Genomic DNA, 18,131 nt, shown 5'->3' with positions numbered 1-18,131 from the left:
GGGGGTGAAGAGGTGGCCAGAACCATTCTCACTAATTTGAAGAGATTTTATACAGCTAGTATAACTTGATAGCCAAATAGTGATAAGAAGCTCAGAATTTGTGAATTCATTTGGATATTTCAGGACAGGTCTGCTATCTGCAAAGAGCTAGGCTTCTCTATTCTATCATAATCTTGAAATATTGAATTCAATTAGTGTCGGGGATAGGGATACTCAGGGAAAAACAGATCTAGGGGACAGAGGGAACTAAGAGTCACACTCATTTCTCTCTCCTGGTCTCCTACTTTTTTTTTTTTTCTGAGACGGAGTCTTGCTCTGCCGCCCAGGCTGAAGTGCAGTGGACGGATCTCAGCTCACTGCAAGCTCCGCCTCCCGGGTTTTACGCCATTCTCCTGCCTCAGCCTCCGGAGTAGCTGGGACTACAGGCGCCCGCCTCGACGCCCGGCTAGTTTTTTGTATTTTTTTTAGTAGAGACGGGGTTTCACCGTATTAGCCAGGATGGTCTCGATCTCCTGACCTCATGATCCGCCCGTCTCGGCCTCCCAAAGTGCTGGGATTACAGGCTTGAGCCACCGCGCCCGGCCCCTGGTCTCCTACTAATGGGGACCCAGAAGCACGCAAGGCTCCATGAAATGCAGTATCGAAACTAATAAATTAATTAAATTAAAAGCAAAAGAAATTTTGCTTTTTCTTATCCTTTAACCATACAGATGTGTCGAAATATGTATGATTTGCTAGTAAATAATCCTTTCCTTAGTGACAATTATTTGGTGGATGGGTGTTAAATTTTTAGGGAAAATTTAATGAATGCTAATAATCACAATACCTTAGGAATATATCACAAGAACTTCCCTAATGGTTGTCCTGAATTTAAATATTTCATGTATCTGTCTCTTGTCACTGTTTCTGGCAGATGAGTATAAATTTTATATAAAAATATGAATTGTTAGATATATCAATGTGCATTTTTATAAATCAAATCATTGGGTCACACACCTTATAAAAGTTCTAAGGATTAAAAGATGTAAGTTGAGGAGTAATATGTAAAATAATATTACAGGGGAAAAAATAGTAATAATACAAAAGATAAATGTAACCTTTAGTAAACAAATAAATGTATGGGAATAATCCATTTACAAGGATCTTGTGGTTCTAAATATACTGGGAGAGATACTTAAAATTATAAAATGGCTGAGGTAATAACATTGGACTTGATTATCCTTTAACACTGTGCTATGGATCATATTGTGATATCATTTGTGCAACTGTTATCAGCAACTAAGTGGGATGTAGCATTCAATAGACTCTGAAACAAAGTTTCTAAAGAATTATTTATCATCATGTGATAAATGCCCAATTTCTATAGTTACTTTACATGAACAACAAAGACAAGGTATTCACAAGCACACTTTCTTCAACCTATAAATAGGAACAAATGTCTATAATGCTTTCATTAGGAATGAGATAAACAATCAAATACAATAGAGTGCCTACATCAAATAGATCCTCCAACTAAGCTTTATTCCAACACATTTGATCTCACCTCTACTTTTATCCAAAAATCTCAATTCACTTTGAAAATGTGCTTTGATTAACTTATCTTGATTCAAACCCTTGGTCAAGTTAGGTACAAAACAACCATCCCTATGTCTGGTTATAGCCCCTAAACATAGAGATGGAAGAAACCTAAAACCTTTCTTAAAAACAAAAGCAAGGTGTGACTGAAGATGGCTAATTGATTTAACACACATATTTATCACTGCTCTTTTCTGAAATTCCATTAAAATTATCATAAAGCCATTTCCTTTTAAAGGCATTAATTCTTCGGACAAAGACAACAGAAGGAAACAGCAGTAGTATTCTGAAAGCTGGATTTCAGAAAGAGGTGTGCTAGCCCATTTAGCAGGCCAGAGAAAGCCAAATCCTAAGCCAGCAACAGGGAAGCTCAGAACAACCCAATTTATACTGCAAAATCCCAAAGATGTAGAAATCTGAGAAAGGAGAAAGGTGAGATTTTTAAAAAGATGATTTCTTGAAACTCTATTTAAAAAGCAGTTACACCTCCAGGTTCATCCCCATTGCCAAAAAATGGCAGAATTTCATTTTTTTAAAAGACTGAATAGTATTCCATTCTATGTATTCACCACATTTTCTTTATCCATTCATCCACTGATGAACCCTTGGGTTGCTTCCATGTCTTGACTGTTGTGAATAATGCTGCAATAAACACGGCAGTGCAGAGATCCCAACATACTGATTTCAATTACTTTGAATATATACCCACAAGTGGGATTGCTGGATCATATGGTAATTCTATTTTTAGTTTTTTGAAGAACTTTCATTCTGTTTTCCAAAATAGCTGCACTAATTTACTTTCCTGCCAACACAAAAAGACAAATACTATACAATCTCACTTCTATGCAGAATCTACAAAAGTGGATCCCATAGAAACAGAGAGCAGAGAAATAGTTCCAAAGGCTGAGCAGCGAGGGGGATGAAACATGGGGAGATGATGGCCAAATTCCTTCAGTTAAACAGAAGGAATTCATTTTAGTGATCTTGTTTCACAGCATGAAATAGTTACACAGTACAGTAGTTAATAATAATGTATTTTATATTTCAAAGTTGCCAAAAGAGATTTTACACCTGCTCACCACACAAACAAATGGTAAGGTGGTGGGGTGATGGATATGTTAATTAGCTTGATTTAATCTTCCTAGAATGTATACACATATCCAAACATCACATAGTACCCCACAAATATATATGATTATTACTTGTCAATTTAATTAATTAATTATTAAAAGCAGACCACCAGAACTTCTCTCCTATTCAAAATTGCAGGCAACTAGGTGATTATTTTCAGAAAAAAACAAAAGTCAGATCTCTGGACAGATATGGCTAGCTGAGGGCAGAGCCACTGCACTGACTCCCTAGGGAATTATGAAAAAGTAGATATACTAGTGCTGGCTGCTATGGTTATTGCCACTACCATTGTCTCTTACAAGATCGACAGTCTCCACCTAGATACTGAAGCCAAGAGATTCTGCATTCTTGAAAAATATACAATTCAATGATTTGCTGCATTAGCACCTACTCCTGCCAAAACAGGCTCTTCTTTGCCCCTCTGTAAGGAATTCTGATGGCTATCCCACAGGGTCGCTGCTGTCTGCCTTCTATTTGGAGTACTAGTAGTGTTCTGCTAGGATCTGTAGATTCTTACAGATTGGATATTTGTCCAGAGTCTACCATCTAACTAACTCTGAGGGATTCAAAATATATACATTAGGGAAAAGATGGGCACTACACAATGTAGGGCTTTAAATGGAGAGAACAGAATATCAAAAAATCCAATGTTGTGTATAGGTTCATTAATATATAACACAAAGTAATGAAAAGAATCACAGAGTGGCAATAAAGAGACCAGAAGACCTGTGTTCCAATTTTAGTTATATCTAAACATGTGACCTTGGGCAGGTCCTTAACCATTTGTTTCATTGAAGAGAGCATGCTACTCATTTTCATCTAAATAATCTGAAATCATAAAACAGTGGTTTTAGGGAAATGGGTGGTGATCCTTTGAGAATCTTGAAAGGACTAAAAACAAAAAAAGTAAAAAAAGGATATGGTTTTAAAGGTTTTACAAATGGTTGAAAATAAACTAATAGATGAGGAAAAGGGGCAACACAAAAGATAAGAAGCCTAAAATTAGGCCAACAGTGGGAAGAAAAAAAAAAAAAAAAAAAAGGCAATGTCTGGAATAGGAAGAGCAGGTCAGAGAATCAGCATCTCTTTAAATTTCTCATGGATGCAGCATTTACTACATCCATAAGATACATAGTAAAAGATGTATCTGTCTATTTTGCAAGAATAATAGTGTGAAATTAATCACCAGATCACAGGACTGATCCCTCCTAACACCCAAGTGTGCACACAAAATAATAAAAAAGGCCAATGTCTTTTTTCAAAATTATTGAGGTGAAACTTACATAATATGCTAATACTGTCTTTTCGAGTCACTTCAGGGGGGATAAAGAAGAAAACTGGCCTCCAAAGGTCTTCACTAGTTCCATGGCAAGGAGTAGTGGAGGATAATTTACAGAGTGAAGAGAAATAACAATAAATAACACTGTGAAAATGTGATTAAGAAAATGGAAAAAGGAAATGTATGATACCTGTCTCTGAATCCAGTGTTGATTACGTCAGATGATTCTCAATGCTGGCATAGTCCAAGGCTGGTGCAGGACTGGAGGCAGGAGAATCCCCTGGGATATTTGCTAAAATAAAGCTTCCCAGTTCTTTCCCTGGAGATTTTATCATTTTAGGACCAAGGCAGGAACCTGGAGTATGTGTTTTTAAAAATCTCCTTATGTTATCCTGATACATAGACGTAAGAATTTCAATAGATACAAGAATTTCAAGAGCAGTCAGGCAAAATGTTCCTTCCTCTTAGAAGCTGTGCCCTAGAATAGTCACCAAAAGAACCTAGAAAGAAAGCTCAATTCAAGGGGTAAACGGCATAGCTCTGGGTTGATGCTATAAATCTCTCAGCTGCATTCAAACTAGCAGAGTTAATAGATAACTGAAGTCAGCAATTAAGCTGTTAAGAAAGAGGATTTCTGAATAATCTGTGAGACTTGATATTCTCTTTCTGGCATTGGAGAATACAGTCCTTCCAAGGTAAAAAAAAAAAAAAAAAAAAAAAATGGTGTTTTATAAATGGAAAAGTAGATGAGTAGGACGAGGTGTGTTTGAGAGTGGTGAGGTGAAAGTTAGAGATTCTGAAAAACAACTACCCTTTAATTAGTACCTCGCAGGGCAAGGTGCTGGTGAAGATTTGCTCGTCTATTTCTAAGGAATTCGAAGAAGAGATTAGCTACCCAGCTTCACGAGTCTCCTCTCATACTATGAATGTCTAGGATGAATAATATATAGCTCAAGAAAGCTTCCCAAAAGATAATTTCACTTGATTTCTTACAAAAGTATTTATCCCACTCACAAAAAGAAAACCCGTTTTTAACCCGTGCTATATTAAATCAACTCTTGATTTGATACACTTACTTACTACATCAGGTGTTCCCTAACTTGCCTGCTCATAAGAATCAGCTGGGGTACTTGCTCAATTTAGAGATCAAAACCCCCTCAGCAGGAGACTGTGATTCTGTAGTTGGGGCTGCGACTCTGCAGAGTGCCTAATTTTAAAAAGCTTAACTGTGACTGACCCTTGTCTTCTGTTGATTTATCTCTTCGTGTACACATGCAAATTATTTTGTGTCTTTTAGGAAGTGATGAGTTAAGAAATTTCCAAAGTCCCTGCTCCAGCCTACAGAATGCCATGAACTAAAACTGGTCTGGCTCCTCCAAGCCCTCAGACACATCCTTAAGCGCTCATGCCCAAACAGGCCACTCTGTAGCAACAAAAATAAGAGTGAGCAGCTTGGTGGAGCTCTTTGAACTGAAAAGCAAGCAAGTGACGTGCTTTGCATCACTTTTATCTCTACTAATAGTTACTGGGATCGTTTCATCCATTTCTTGAAAGAATTGATGTGGCCTCTGCCAGGGCCTTAAATAAAGCTTTAACTATAGTGAAAAGCCTGGGCACTGCATAGCAAGGCATGAAGAAGCCAAGCGTAGTTAACCTTAGCTAATTCACTGAGTGTTTTATCAGGTAGTAGAGCAGAGAAAGAAGATCAAACATTGGGTTCCAAGCTATGTGACTCAAAGTTCTCAAAACATATGGGTTATGTTGTTTCTTTATTATTAGAGGAGAAGAAGGGGATGAAAGGGAATTCATTTATTTGTTCAAAACATATTTATCTGCAGCCTCCTATGTGCCAGGCTATATACACCAGATACTGGGGATTGTAAACAATACAACAGCCCTCTTCATGGAAAGTAAATTCCAATAGAGGAGCAGATGATAACACAAACAATAAGATGATGTGATTTTGGAGCGTGGCAAGTGTTATAATAGAAATAAATGCACTAATGTAGTCAAGAGCAACAGATTTGAGCTGAAATTTGGTGGGAGGAGAAGGAGCCATCCATGCAAAGTTTATGAAAGAACATTTGTTTTTGTTTTTTTGAGATGGAGCTTCACTCTCGTTGCCTATGTTGGAGTGCAGTAACGCGATCTCAGCTCACTGCAACCTCTGCCTCCCAGGTTCAAGCGATTCTCCTGCCTCAGCCTCCCAAGTAGCTGTGATTACCCATATGCACCACCACACCCATCTAATTTTTGTATTTTTTGTAGAGAAGGGGTTTCACCATGTTCGTCAGGCTGGTCTCGAACTCCTGACCTCAGGTAATCCGCCCGCCTCGGCCTCCCAAAGGAAAGAACATTTTAATCAGATAGACGGTAAGTGCAAAGTACTTGGTGTGACTGAAGCACGGACAGTCGTCAGAGACGTCACCAACCAGTGAAACACTCAGTTCTTAGAGTGTAACAATTTTCAAAATGAATCAAGAAAAATACCTCTCAGAGCTCAAGGCCACATTGAACCTGAGCAAGGAGGGGCCCCAGCAAGAGAGCTTATCTTTGGAACAAGCCGTTCGGGAACGAACGAATCCAGAGTTCAGATCTTCTTACATACTTCGTTAATTCAAAGGGAAGGTTTTCCCAGGTTCATCAGTTTGATGGTGGAGTGCAGCCTGCTGCTCTCCCTGACAGTTCTGTGAGGTCTTCATTGAAATACCAGAAGGCCCTTCTGAGAAGATCAATTGTGCTGTCCAAGCGTGTGCTGTCCAAGCGTGTGCTGTCCAGACTGGCCAAATCTGATGACTTGGCTGTCAGCTCTGTCAAGAATCTCAGCTACTAAGTCAGAGAAAGATCTTTCCTCTCTCATAGTATTACTTGCTCTTCCTCATCCTATTGACTGTACCAACTTTCAAGGGCTCAGTGAGGAGTTTGTTTGATAAGGAGAGAAACTAGCTAGAGTTCTAAGTGTGGAACTTAATTTTGGGGTTGAGGCAGATTTTTAATTCCATCTCCTCTTTCATTTGGCAGATTTTCTTTTTCCTTTCTGTCACCAGGAAGAGTTCATTTAGAGAAGTCTGCTGTGGATAAGCTGAATGATATCCAACCACAGGGTTGCTAAGAGATTACCAGCTCCCAGTCAATAATTTACCAACAGCACCGCTCTGAACAGCAAAAGCCAGACACTCTCAGCTATCATGTTTTCTTCTTCCTTATTTGTCCAGGCTTGTGGCATAGAAGGCTACCAAGAGGAGGCTTGGCCAAGAACCGTCTGCCCCACCTATTCAAGTAAGCTTATATGCCTCTACCACCACAACTCCCAGCCCTGCTTTCCAAGTCTGCCCAGTCAGGCTGACAGCTTCCTGCTCCTTCATCACATGTCCAGTGCTCTCTTCAATTTCTTTGAAATATTTTATAATCTGTACCTAATAGTTGCAAACTTGAAACCCTGTAGGGCTAATCCATAACCGGTTGTTTTTGCCAACTCTCATTCACAGTGGCTTGTTTGGTTACGTTTTAGGGTTTCTGGAAGGTCAACTCATGATCTTTGTAACTTTATCTTTGGAAATTTTTTGAGCCCCAGGTTTAAAGTATATTCCTCTGGAAGGCATTGGTATTTGCTTCTACCAAGTACCTGGCAACCCACCACACCAAATGCCTTTCAAGTAAATTCTGGATCAACTTTAGGTCATGCTGGAATCTAGTTTCTGGCCCTGATACTAAGTTATTATGGGCTTGTGGTTAGAAATTTTTAGAGGAGAAGGTGTTCTAGTCTTACAGCTCCTTAAAGGCCAAGACAGCACATAGTCCCGTTTTCACTCCCTGTATGGAAGTTTTACTTTCTTAGATCAAACCCCAATGGTTCCATTAACTGGGAATCCAGACTTTCTACTGAGACCCCTAATCTAGCTGGCCATCTAGCTTTGTTCTTTGAATCAGTGTTCTTTGTCCCGTTCCTTGCACCTAATGCCTCATGTAAAACCCAAGTCTAGGCCATGAAAAATCTGCAGGCCCATCTCTAGTTAATTACTGTCTTGTTGTTTCTTTTTTCCTACTAATTCCCTTACATTTCTATGAGTTCATTCATGAATTCAAAAGAGGTTTTAAGGATTTCACCAGGTATATAGTTGGAAGGAAGAAAAAGAGGGAGGGAAGGAAGGAGAGAAAATGTTGGGTTAGAGGGCAGTGAGTGGGGAAAAGAGATAGAAGTATTAATTGTTCAATACTGGTTTTTTGTTTTTTGTTTGTTTGTTTGTTTTTCACCACAATGAATCCAACAGTGAGCTCCTGGAGTTGTCATACTTTTCAGAGGACCTAAGTCCCCCATTTGAATAATCATCCTATACCTTGTGCACTTTAAGACTCAAGAAGGGCCGGGCGCAGTGGCTCATGCCTGTAATCCCAGCACTTTGGGAGGCCGAGGCGGGCGGATCATGAGGTCAGGAGATCGAGACCATCCTGGCGAACACGGTGAAACCCCGTCTCTACTAAAAATACAAAAAAATTAGCTGGGCGTGGTGGCGGACGCCTGTAGTCCCAGCTTCTCGGGGGGGGGGGGGGGGGGGGGGGGCGGGCGCTGAGGCAGGAGAATGGCGTGAACCTGGGAGGCGGAGCTTGCAGTGAGCCGAGATTGCGCCACTGCACTCCCGCCTGGGCGACAGAGCGAGACTCCGTCTCAAAAACAAAACAAAACAAAAGACCCAAGAAGACCTGCCATGTTCCCACAGGGCCTGGATGTTACCTACATCTGTGTTCCATAGCTATAATGGGTACTGTATCCAGAACACCCTAATGCCAACCAACCATGCCAGTCTAGATCTCCTCCTGGAGCTTTTCACAGCCAGTGCACACATGCTCTGGGTGACACCTGAACCTGACACCAGCTCTCACACTCTCCCTGTCATGATTCTACCAGAGAAGATGTCCTGCCAGCATGACTGGAGATTCTCTCACCACCTGTGCCTGTGTCAGTGCCAGCCAACATATCCCTGCACAACATCCTTTGGCTCTCTATGATCGCATTAGAGTAAACAGAGTTGAGCACCATTAGAAAGGGAGTATGATCATAATAATGTAAGAAAAAGGAGGTAAGAAAAAAAAAAGCCTCTACCAGTTTCCAGGTACCTCTGTGAGTTAGAGTGAAATCTACCTAGAAATGCAGCCAAACAGAACTGTAAGTGCCATGTTGCAAGGGCAGAAGCCAAAGCACTGTTGGAAAGACTTCCACACCAACTATGTATAGTTCTTTTGAAGAGTAGATTCAAAGGAGAGTTTTTCACCTCAGAGAAAGGATTGGTAACATAACTGTATTCTGGCAATATCTGAGCAAGAGATACCAATTAAAAACAAATTTAAGGGCCAGGTGCGGTGGCTCATGCCTGTAATTCCAGCACTTTGGGAGGCCGAAGCAGGCGGTTCGCGAGATCAAGAGATCGAGACCATCCTGGCCAACATGGTGAAACCTCGTCTCTACTAAAAATATACAAAAATTAGCTGGACGTGGTGGAACGTGCCTGTAGTCCCAGCTACTCAGGAGGCTGAGGCAGGAGAATCGCTTGAACCAGGGAGGCGGAGGTTGCAGTGAGCCGAGATTGCGCCACCGCACTCCAGGCTGGCGACAGAGCAACACTCCATCTCAAAAAAAAAAAAAAGAAAGAAAGAAAGAAAGAAATTTAAGGCGGAGAATTGCTTGAACCTGGGAGGCAGAGGTTTCAGTGAGCTGAGATCGCACCATTGTCCTTCAGCCTGGGCAACAGAGCCAGACTCTGTCTCAAAAAAAAAAAAAAAAAAAAAACCAAAAAGGCCCGGTGCGGTGGCTCACGCCTGTAATCCCAGAACTTTGGGAGGCCGAATCGGGTGGATCACGAGGTCAGGAGATGGAGACCATCCTGGCTAATACAGTGAAACCCCATCTCTACTAAAAATACAAAAAATTAGCTGGGCATGGTGGCAGGTGCCTGTAATCCCAGCTACTCGGGAGGCTGAGGCAGGGGAATCGCTTGAACCCAGGAGGCAGAGGTTGCAGTTAGCTGAGATCGTGCCACTGTACCACTGTACTCCAACCTGGGTGATAGAATGAGACTCTGTCCAGAAAAAAGAAAAAGAACAAAACAGAAAAGGAAAGAAAAGGGGAAAGGGAAGGGAAAGGAAGGGAAGGGGAGGGGAGGGGAGGGGAGGGGAGGGGAGGAAAGGAAGAATTAAAAAACTCTGTTCAAGGAAGCAAAAGTTTTGCATGGGAAGTGTAAATGCACAGGGGAATTTGAAGCTCAAAATTAATAAAGATGAGGGCGTGGAACATATGTGAAGACAGAGAACAGGAAAGAGGAGAAGAAACTATACAAGTAAGAAAAACGCAAGGAAAACCTCCTCACCACAAGCACCAGTGTGGAATATTAGGGCTCTTTCCCTTGAATGAAGCTACCAATCTCATTAGGCAGCTCTTAATTTTGCACTAGAATGCAGGGCCATTAGGAGAAGGTATGGGCAACATTAGATCTTGTATTGCCCACAAGTATTTTCAAACATTACTTTCTATCTTGTATTGTCACACCGTTTAACAGAGAAAGTTATAATTAGCCAAGCTGACTTCAGGGAGTTGCATTCCCTTATCTACATAATAATAGGAAGGAGAGAAAAGAGAAGATCCAGATAATACTCAAAACAAATTTCATGTTTAATCAACAATGAGCCTTATTCTTAAGTAATAAGAGCTACTCAGTCTTTTTCATGCCTTCCCTTATAGGAGAAATGTGGCAGTATAGCAATTCCTATGGCAAAGTTATCTTTCTGATGACAGTCCCTTCAGAAGGGTGCGATCTTTCTCTGGGATTTTAGATCAAACTCACATACTGAACTTGCCAACTAGTTGTTCTGGGCCTCTCTCGGCAGTAATATGCAGCCAAATTAAATAAATTCTGGTAGATAAAAATCAGATTTATACAGAAAATCAATATAAATAAACATAAGATTATTTCAAATAGAATCCCAGAAGCATTCAGATTTTGTTTATATGCAAAAATCTGATTGCACAAGACTTGTCAGGGATCCCCCAAAACACAGAAACTGTGAAGCTGTGTCCTCACTTTGTTCTCATTTTGTTCCTCAGTCACGCTTTGGGTCTAAATCATAACTCTATACTGCCAGCAGGAAAAGTTTTCCCTACTTATCTTTTCCAAGGCTCTTCCCTAAAAATAGACTTAAAATGAATTGCTTCTAAAGGGATTATTACATATTCATATAATAAAATGCTATGCAGCCAGTAAATATAAGGTTAGACAATGTTTATTGATATGGTAACATATTCACAATATATTGAGTAAAGAGAATAGATTGCAAAACAGCATTTACAATATGAGTCCATTTTATAAAAAATAACCAAGGTGTAACGTGTGTGTGTGTCTCTGTAAATATGCCACTCCTATATGCTCAGAAATATTAGAAAGACACATACCAAATTATTAGCAGTGATTATTTTGGGGGATGAAATATTTTATTTTCTTCTTTCTGTGTTTTTTTGTTCTTTATAGTGAACGCGTATTTCTTTTCCACTATACAAAAATGTAAAAGCTACTATTCTCAGAGATCCCGTGGTCCTGGATATCATCTCATGTATTATTCGTCTAGTGTTGTGGAACAACGTGCTGGAGGCTTGCTGTGTATAGGCCACAGAATCGGGCTGGAAATCACCTTTTTAGACCGTATTTTAGTCCTCAAATCCTCACAGGTGGGCTCCTTCAGGAACCCACTTTATGTTAAATTCTACTAACAAAGGCTATGACAATGCTTCAAACACTTGTAGTATGTATATATGTTCCCATATCAATATGTCTTCATGTGCTTTTAATACCTTCTATATATTAATGGTTTATAAATTGTTAACCCCAGGGATCCACTTAGATGCTTCAAGAAGCTTGAAAAAAAGTTGGATACAAAATTTTAAAAAAATATACAATTGTAATGATTTTAAAAATGCAATTAAAAATATCTCACCACGTTTTACAACAGAGAACAGCAGTATTACTTTATGCCGCCAGGATCTCTGCCATCATTTGAAAATAGTTTAACTGCATGATTGTTTAAGAAAACTGTAGCTCTAAATTAGTCTTAAAAAAATTTGAGCTACCCAGAGAGTTTATGCATATAAAATGGAAACAGGTTGTAAAGTAGCACAAGAAACAACAAGGACCAGGCACATATGCTCATTGCATATTCTCATCAAGGTCTAACGGTGAATTGTGCGTAAAGAAATAACAGTTTAATGCATCTCCTTATTGTTCTGCATTTACAGTTTTAGTACCTAGAATATGTAGTAATTTTTCTCCTTATAGTTCTGCATTACAGTTTAATACTTAGAATAAGTATTAAATTTTTCTAGTCTTTTATATTTATAAGAATGTGAACCATACTTAGACATTTTTGGTGATACAATGTTGCAACAAAATTTTTCTACTTAACTCCCCTTTCAAATGCAATCTATCTAGCAGAGTATCCAGGCATTGCCAAGTAAGCTATTTACGAATTGTTTCAACATCCCAGTAAATCAGAATTTCCTGTGCAACCCAAACCAAATGAAGATATCATATTAGTTGCAACTGATACAACTGTAAGTGTCATTCAAAATGCAAATCATTCAAAATGCAAATGTCCATTTTATGTTCATAAAACAGATACATTCTTCTTACTAGTTACTTTATAAGCAAATTTTATTTATAGTCAGTATTTGAATACTCTATTCCACTTCTGCTGCTATCCCTTGGTCCAAGAGACCATCCTCTCATGAATATTCCGGGACTCAGGGCCTCCTCACCTGTTTTCACCCCTTTTGTTTTTGTGGCCTGTTCTCAGCACCTGAATCATGGCATTTTTCTCTCACTACTCTGCAATGGCCTCTCATTCCATTAGAATGAAAGTCAAATTCTGTATAATGGTTCACCAGACCCTGCAGAGACTGATGCCTTGGCACCATACAGACGCCATCTCCTGCTATCCCTCTTCTCACAATAGCCACTATGACTCCCATGGTGCTTCAAACGGGTGCACCAAGTACCCGTTCACAGCAAGGCACTTGATCTTGTCATCCTTTCCTCCTCAAGGCTTCTTTGCTTCCTCACCTCTGAAAAGTCTTTGATCTAATGTCAACTTTTCAACACACCTTCTTAGGCCATTCTTAATTTCAGTAGTACCCAGTGTCCTCTACCTCCCATGTTTTAGACTGCCTCTTTGCATTTATCACCATATGAAGTAATTCTTGCTTATATCACTTAGCATTTATTCTCTGTCTCTTCCCACAACAGTGTAAGCTGCATGAGAGCAAGCAGAGAATTTTACCTGTTTTGCTACTTTCTGTATCCCCAGAGGCCTAGAGCAATGCCTGGCACAAATGGCCAGCACATAATATACATTTGTTGAATGAATAAAATATTCTAAATCTGCATTCCTCACAATATTCTTATTAATAAAATCCATTAAATGTTATGTTTATACTGTCGCCAAAGAAAGCTGCCTAAAATTATTAGTTCCCAAGGAAGGTTTATGTGTTCATTATAATTTGGAACTATTTATAGTACTCAGCATAATGCTTCAACCACCACACTGATAGCACTCATCCCAATCAGCATCTACAGGCTGCACATCCTTTTAAGTTTCTCTCTACCCATTAGTCTTCACATATGTACAATAATAATAGTCTACTTAAAGGGGAATTATTTTTAAGAATCTTTTCACTTTGAATTATATCTTCAACTAGATAAAGCAACTTAAGGCTAGCCAAGGCTTTCCTAAAAGAATTCCAACCATCCTCTCTACCACCGCCATGATCTGTGATAATTTTCACCATATGCCTCTGTTCACCCAGCCTTTTTTCTCATACCACAGTTTCTTTTAACTGCACAATTTTTGTTGACATCTTCAAGTTGCCCACCCACGTTCATTAAGTAGAATATACATTTGTGGAAATATCTAACACGTGACTGCTATCCTATTAAGTTCAATGGAAGCTATGTGGCTAAGTCATAGCCCATGCTCCTTGAAGACCCTTTTTCTATCAGGTATGGCACACAGCTTCTCTTCACAACCTCTGTCTCCCTCTGTGTCATACAATTTGGCACATATACAATTTTAGAACAGCTTCAGCTACAAGCAAGCATTGTAAGTGGAATGTTCATCTGGGACTGATCAGGAGATTCTCAGAAAACAGAAATGTCAGTTATGCTGATTTTTAAATATTTTCAGTTTAACAACTTGTTTATCCTAATGGTATTGCCTAGCACATTAGGATGACAACTTGTGAGGTGATAATTTGATAACACCTTTATTCTCAGAGCTTACAAAATTTAAAGAGAAATATAACAGCCCAGGAATGATAGACTAATTTACTGGTTGCTGTTAACTACAATAGACTTTTCAGTCAAGGCATGGGTGTGTATTTTTTTTTTTTTTGTATTCATATACGCTATATCAAAATAAATACGAATTGACTGTGCAGCAGGATAAATGAGTGCACTGGACAGGAACTATTAAGGTGATCTGGCTGCATCCAATTCTACCTTGAAATCACCAAACAAGTGTGAAGTCCAACTAAATGTTACACAGTTTACATAAATGTCAAGTAGGAGGTGTTTTATTTCAGGCTTTGATCATGATGGTTCAATGTGAATAGAACGTGTGCATTTTGAAATTTAAGCACTATACCCATTGATGTATTGTCTGTAACCATGTCAAAATAGAAACTAAGATTTCAATAAAGCACAAAACATTCCTGCATCACAAGGCTGCGAACAGAAAACAAAAAGTGCCTGGAGTCAATAAAATACAAAAATCCATCAGCTCTGCAGATCTGCATGAGCTTACACTGAAAGAAAAACTTCTAGTTGGCAGGATTCTAGACACCAAACTGAAAATTACATGTCACGTCTCGATCGACTCTTATTTAATCATGTTCTGTGATTTCTATTTAGAGAAACACACTTTTTTGTCTGATTTATTTATATTGAGATCTTAACCATCACTGTTATCTCTAGTTTCTACTTCCTTCTTTGGCAGTAACTATTCATTAATAGAACCGCTAGCATGCCTTAATGTAAAACAAAATTCCACATCCAAGTAATTAGCCCTTTGCTATTTTGTTAACAACAACAACAACAAACCAACAAACAGGGTCTCAGATTTCATAAGCATTCTTTGTTGACACATCTGCTATTCAAAAGATTCACTCAGTTGGGAGACCATGGGATCAACATTTCTAGCTGTGCCCTACATAATACCATAGATCAAAATTACAGAAAGTGTTGGTCATCCAGGGTCCTACAGAGATGTCCTCATAAGCAGCTGGGTGCCACATGATGCATTCACATTTTATTCTTTGCGTGCTGAAAATGGCCAAGTCTTCCAAAATCAAAGAATCTGAAGGTTCATGGAAAGGAAACAGATTTTATTTTTTTTTTTAGTTTGTCAGGTTTTCTCATTGACATCTTTTTGCTTTCGGAATAAGTTCTCTGGAGGGTCTGCAGGAGGAGCACTGCTACTGTCAACACTCATTCCTTGTTTGTTTGAATGTCTGTTAGCTGCATATTGATACTGATGATGGGAGTGGTGAGATGCTGGAGGGAGGGACACTGAGCGGCTGCTTTGTTTCAGCATTGCCTTGGGGTGTCCTAATAATACCCAACATGCACTTCAATAGCTGTGAGCAGATTTTCAGTGTCTCTGTTACCCACCTGGTCACTATACAGGTCATTTCTTCAAAATGTAATATCAAGACCCCACTTTATCGACATTTTTTCCCCAATTTGTGCTAAATTCTCTCAAACCCTAAAGTCCAGGAAAGGGGGAAGTACAGATCATCCACTGCTGCAGGCACTGGCCATCGCCTCAGCTGAATGAATGTAGCAAATCAATACAGCCATAATTTAGTGCCTTTCAAGGCAAAGAATGTGAGTTTCATCACCTTCTTGCAGGTTACAGGTATACAGACACTGTCACATTTTATAACTATAGGAGAGGATGGCTATTATGTGCCAAAATACAATTAGATACCATTCATACATACCTATTTGAAAACTTAGAGACTCACTCTTATAAGCGATTCCTGACTGAATCAATAAAACACCTCCAGATTTTACTACAGTTAGAACTTTTCCTTAAACAACCCTATCCACACATTTTATAAAGCTAGTAGATTTATTAATGCCTTTTAGGGGTGAAGAATCGCATCTACAGCTATCCTTAGGTTTAAAAGTGCACTTTTTAACAGAGGACTTAGTATATTCTCAGCTGTTTCCATCAATCATCTACCTTTACCAATTGAAATCTTACCTACTTCAAAATGCAGCCACTAAAATGACCAAGAAGAAATCAGCCAAGTAAAAAGTGAAAGAGCTTACTGTCCATCTATCTGCTCCATATTGAAACAAACAAACAAAATATGGATTCTGAAACAACATGACACGCGCTCTCCCCAAAGCAGTTTTTTGGTTTCACCTGACTCTCTTAAGTGAACACTTGTCTGTTCTCTTTTCCTGCTATCTATGCTTCCAAAAGAGCAACACGATTGCAGAACAGAATCCACCGAGACATGAGAACAGAGAGCCCAAGACTTACATTATTCATGTACTCGCTGAGCAGGTCCTGGAGCGCCTGCCGCACGGCGTTGCACTCCGCCACGATCCTCTCCCGCCGGTCGTCTCGAGTGCAGGAGGAGTCGGCCATCAGCGCGGCGCCGCTAATGATGCTCTCCAGCCTCTCTTCCAGGGACGGCCGGAACCTGGCCTCGCTGAACGTCATGGGGTCCAGGATAATCTTATTCTGAAAGTATCACAATTAAAAAAAAAAAAAAAATTCAGCAGAGAAGAGAGGTCTGCCTTGGCACCCTGTTTTGAAACCAGAAATATCTGAGGCAACAACAAGAGTCCCCAAGGAGGAGAAACTGGTTACTCAAATTCTAAAGTTGCTTTGACAAAGTATTAACTTTTTGTCGCTATTTTGTCCTAAATGTAATCTTCAGTTAAAAGAGCACATCTTGTTTGAAGAACATGTTCTTGGCAAAGGCTATCTCAACGGAAGAGCTTTCAAATAAGATTAGGACACTTTTTTGGCATTTTTAAAACACGTAGCCTTTAAGGAAAGAACATTTCAGTGTAACGCTTTGGGGAATTATATAAAGATTTTAGAGCTAAAACATGATAAATAATCAACATCTTAATTATGAATTAGCTGTGACTTGTGTACACATTAATCCTCCTCATGAGAAGCAGATATGGGCACCCATGGCAGGATGCCTTTTGAAACTTGGGCACATAGTACCCAACAGGCATATTCAGTACAGGTTAATTTATCACTGGGAACTGATATCTTTTATGTCAAAGCTAGTGTTCTAGAAAAGGATTCTTAATGTGTGTATGAGACTTGTCACAAATAACTGACAGTATCCTTATAAAGGTATTTACATGTTTGGAAGGAGCCTATATAAGCGCAGAATAGAGATATTTCCTAAAAAGAAAATATCACATAGAATATGAGCTTAGCATTTCCCCAGCCAAGTTTGAGGAGCTTGGAAACATGTGGGCAGAGATGCCCAGAGGTAGATGGAAATATGCATCCAAAATTCAGGAAATATAACAGTCTTTATAGGAATCTGGTAAATGTCAGGCGTATTTGGACACAAAGTAGTGAATGACATACGAGTAAAGTGAATAGAGCCAGAAGAGCAGGCCAAAGAAGACCTGTGAATTAAGGGTGTACAGAAGGACCAGAATCAAAAAGGAAGACAGAAAGTGTAGTCAGAAATATAGAAAGAGAACTTGGAAAACTCCCAGCAAATGAGGAGGGAAGAGTGTGATGAAGTATGTGATCATTAACTGTGTGAAGTCTAGAAGCAAAGGTGACATTGACCAAAGGCTGGTTTCCTTTGGGGAAGCTTTTCTGCCTAAGGCAAAGAAGTTCATAACAGCAATGATGATCAAAGTAGAATGACCTGCTGTGGGAAATGGTGTGCTTATCTTCATTGGGGGTGCACTCTCAGAGGTCCAAGAACCAGAGTGGCAGTGATGGGGTAAATGGTCTTCCAACTATAGAATACTATGGTACAATTGCCACTCTGTTACTGTTTCTTTTTTGTTCATTTTGTTCATTGGTTCATTATTCCTTATATATTCATCAA

At 39.5% G+C, this 18,131-nt stretch overlaps 1 protein-coding gene and 1 long non-coding RNA gene across 4 annotated transcripts in view; one reads left to right on the top strand and one right to left on the bottom strand.

Moving 5' to 3' along the window:
• The window catches only part of CTNNA2 (catenin alpha 2), a 1,168,663-nt gene that overhangs the window by 729,541 nt on the left and 420,991 nt on the right, over positions 1 to 18,131 (bottom strand). For all 3 annotated transcript variants that reach the window (XM_033175260.1, XM_033175261.1, XM_033175262.1), the window contains exon 7: positions 16,574 to 16,777. In XM_033175260.1, the coding sequence (XP_033031151.1) occupies positions 16,574 to 16,777 (204 nt within the window). The remainder of the gene's footprint in view (positions 1 to 16,573; positions 16,778 to 18,131) is intronic.
• The window catches only part of LOC117062102, a 51,625-nt gene that overhangs the window by 31,199 nt on the left and 2,295 nt on the right, over positions 1 to 18,131 (top strand). Inside the window, exon 3 of the long non-coding RNA XR_004428216.1 lies at positions 7,201 to 7,264. This is a non-coding gene — a long non-coding RNA (uncharacterized LOC117062102). The remainder of the gene's footprint in view (positions 1 to 7,200; positions 7,265 to 18,131) is intronic.

The sequence above is a fragment of the Trachypithecus francoisi genome, unplaced genomic scaffold, assembly GCF_009764315.1.
Source record: "Trachypithecus francoisi isolate TF-2019V2 unplaced genomic scaffold, Tfra_2.0 Lachesis_group17, whole genome shotgun sequence".
In the NCBI taxonomy this organism is placed as follows: domain Eukaryota; kingdom Metazoa; phylum Chordata; class Mammalia; order Primates; family Cercopithecidae; genus Trachypithecus; species Trachypithecus francoisi.
Note: the sequence above shows the minus strand (reverse complement) of the source record. Positions and strands in the feature narration are given on the sequence as shown.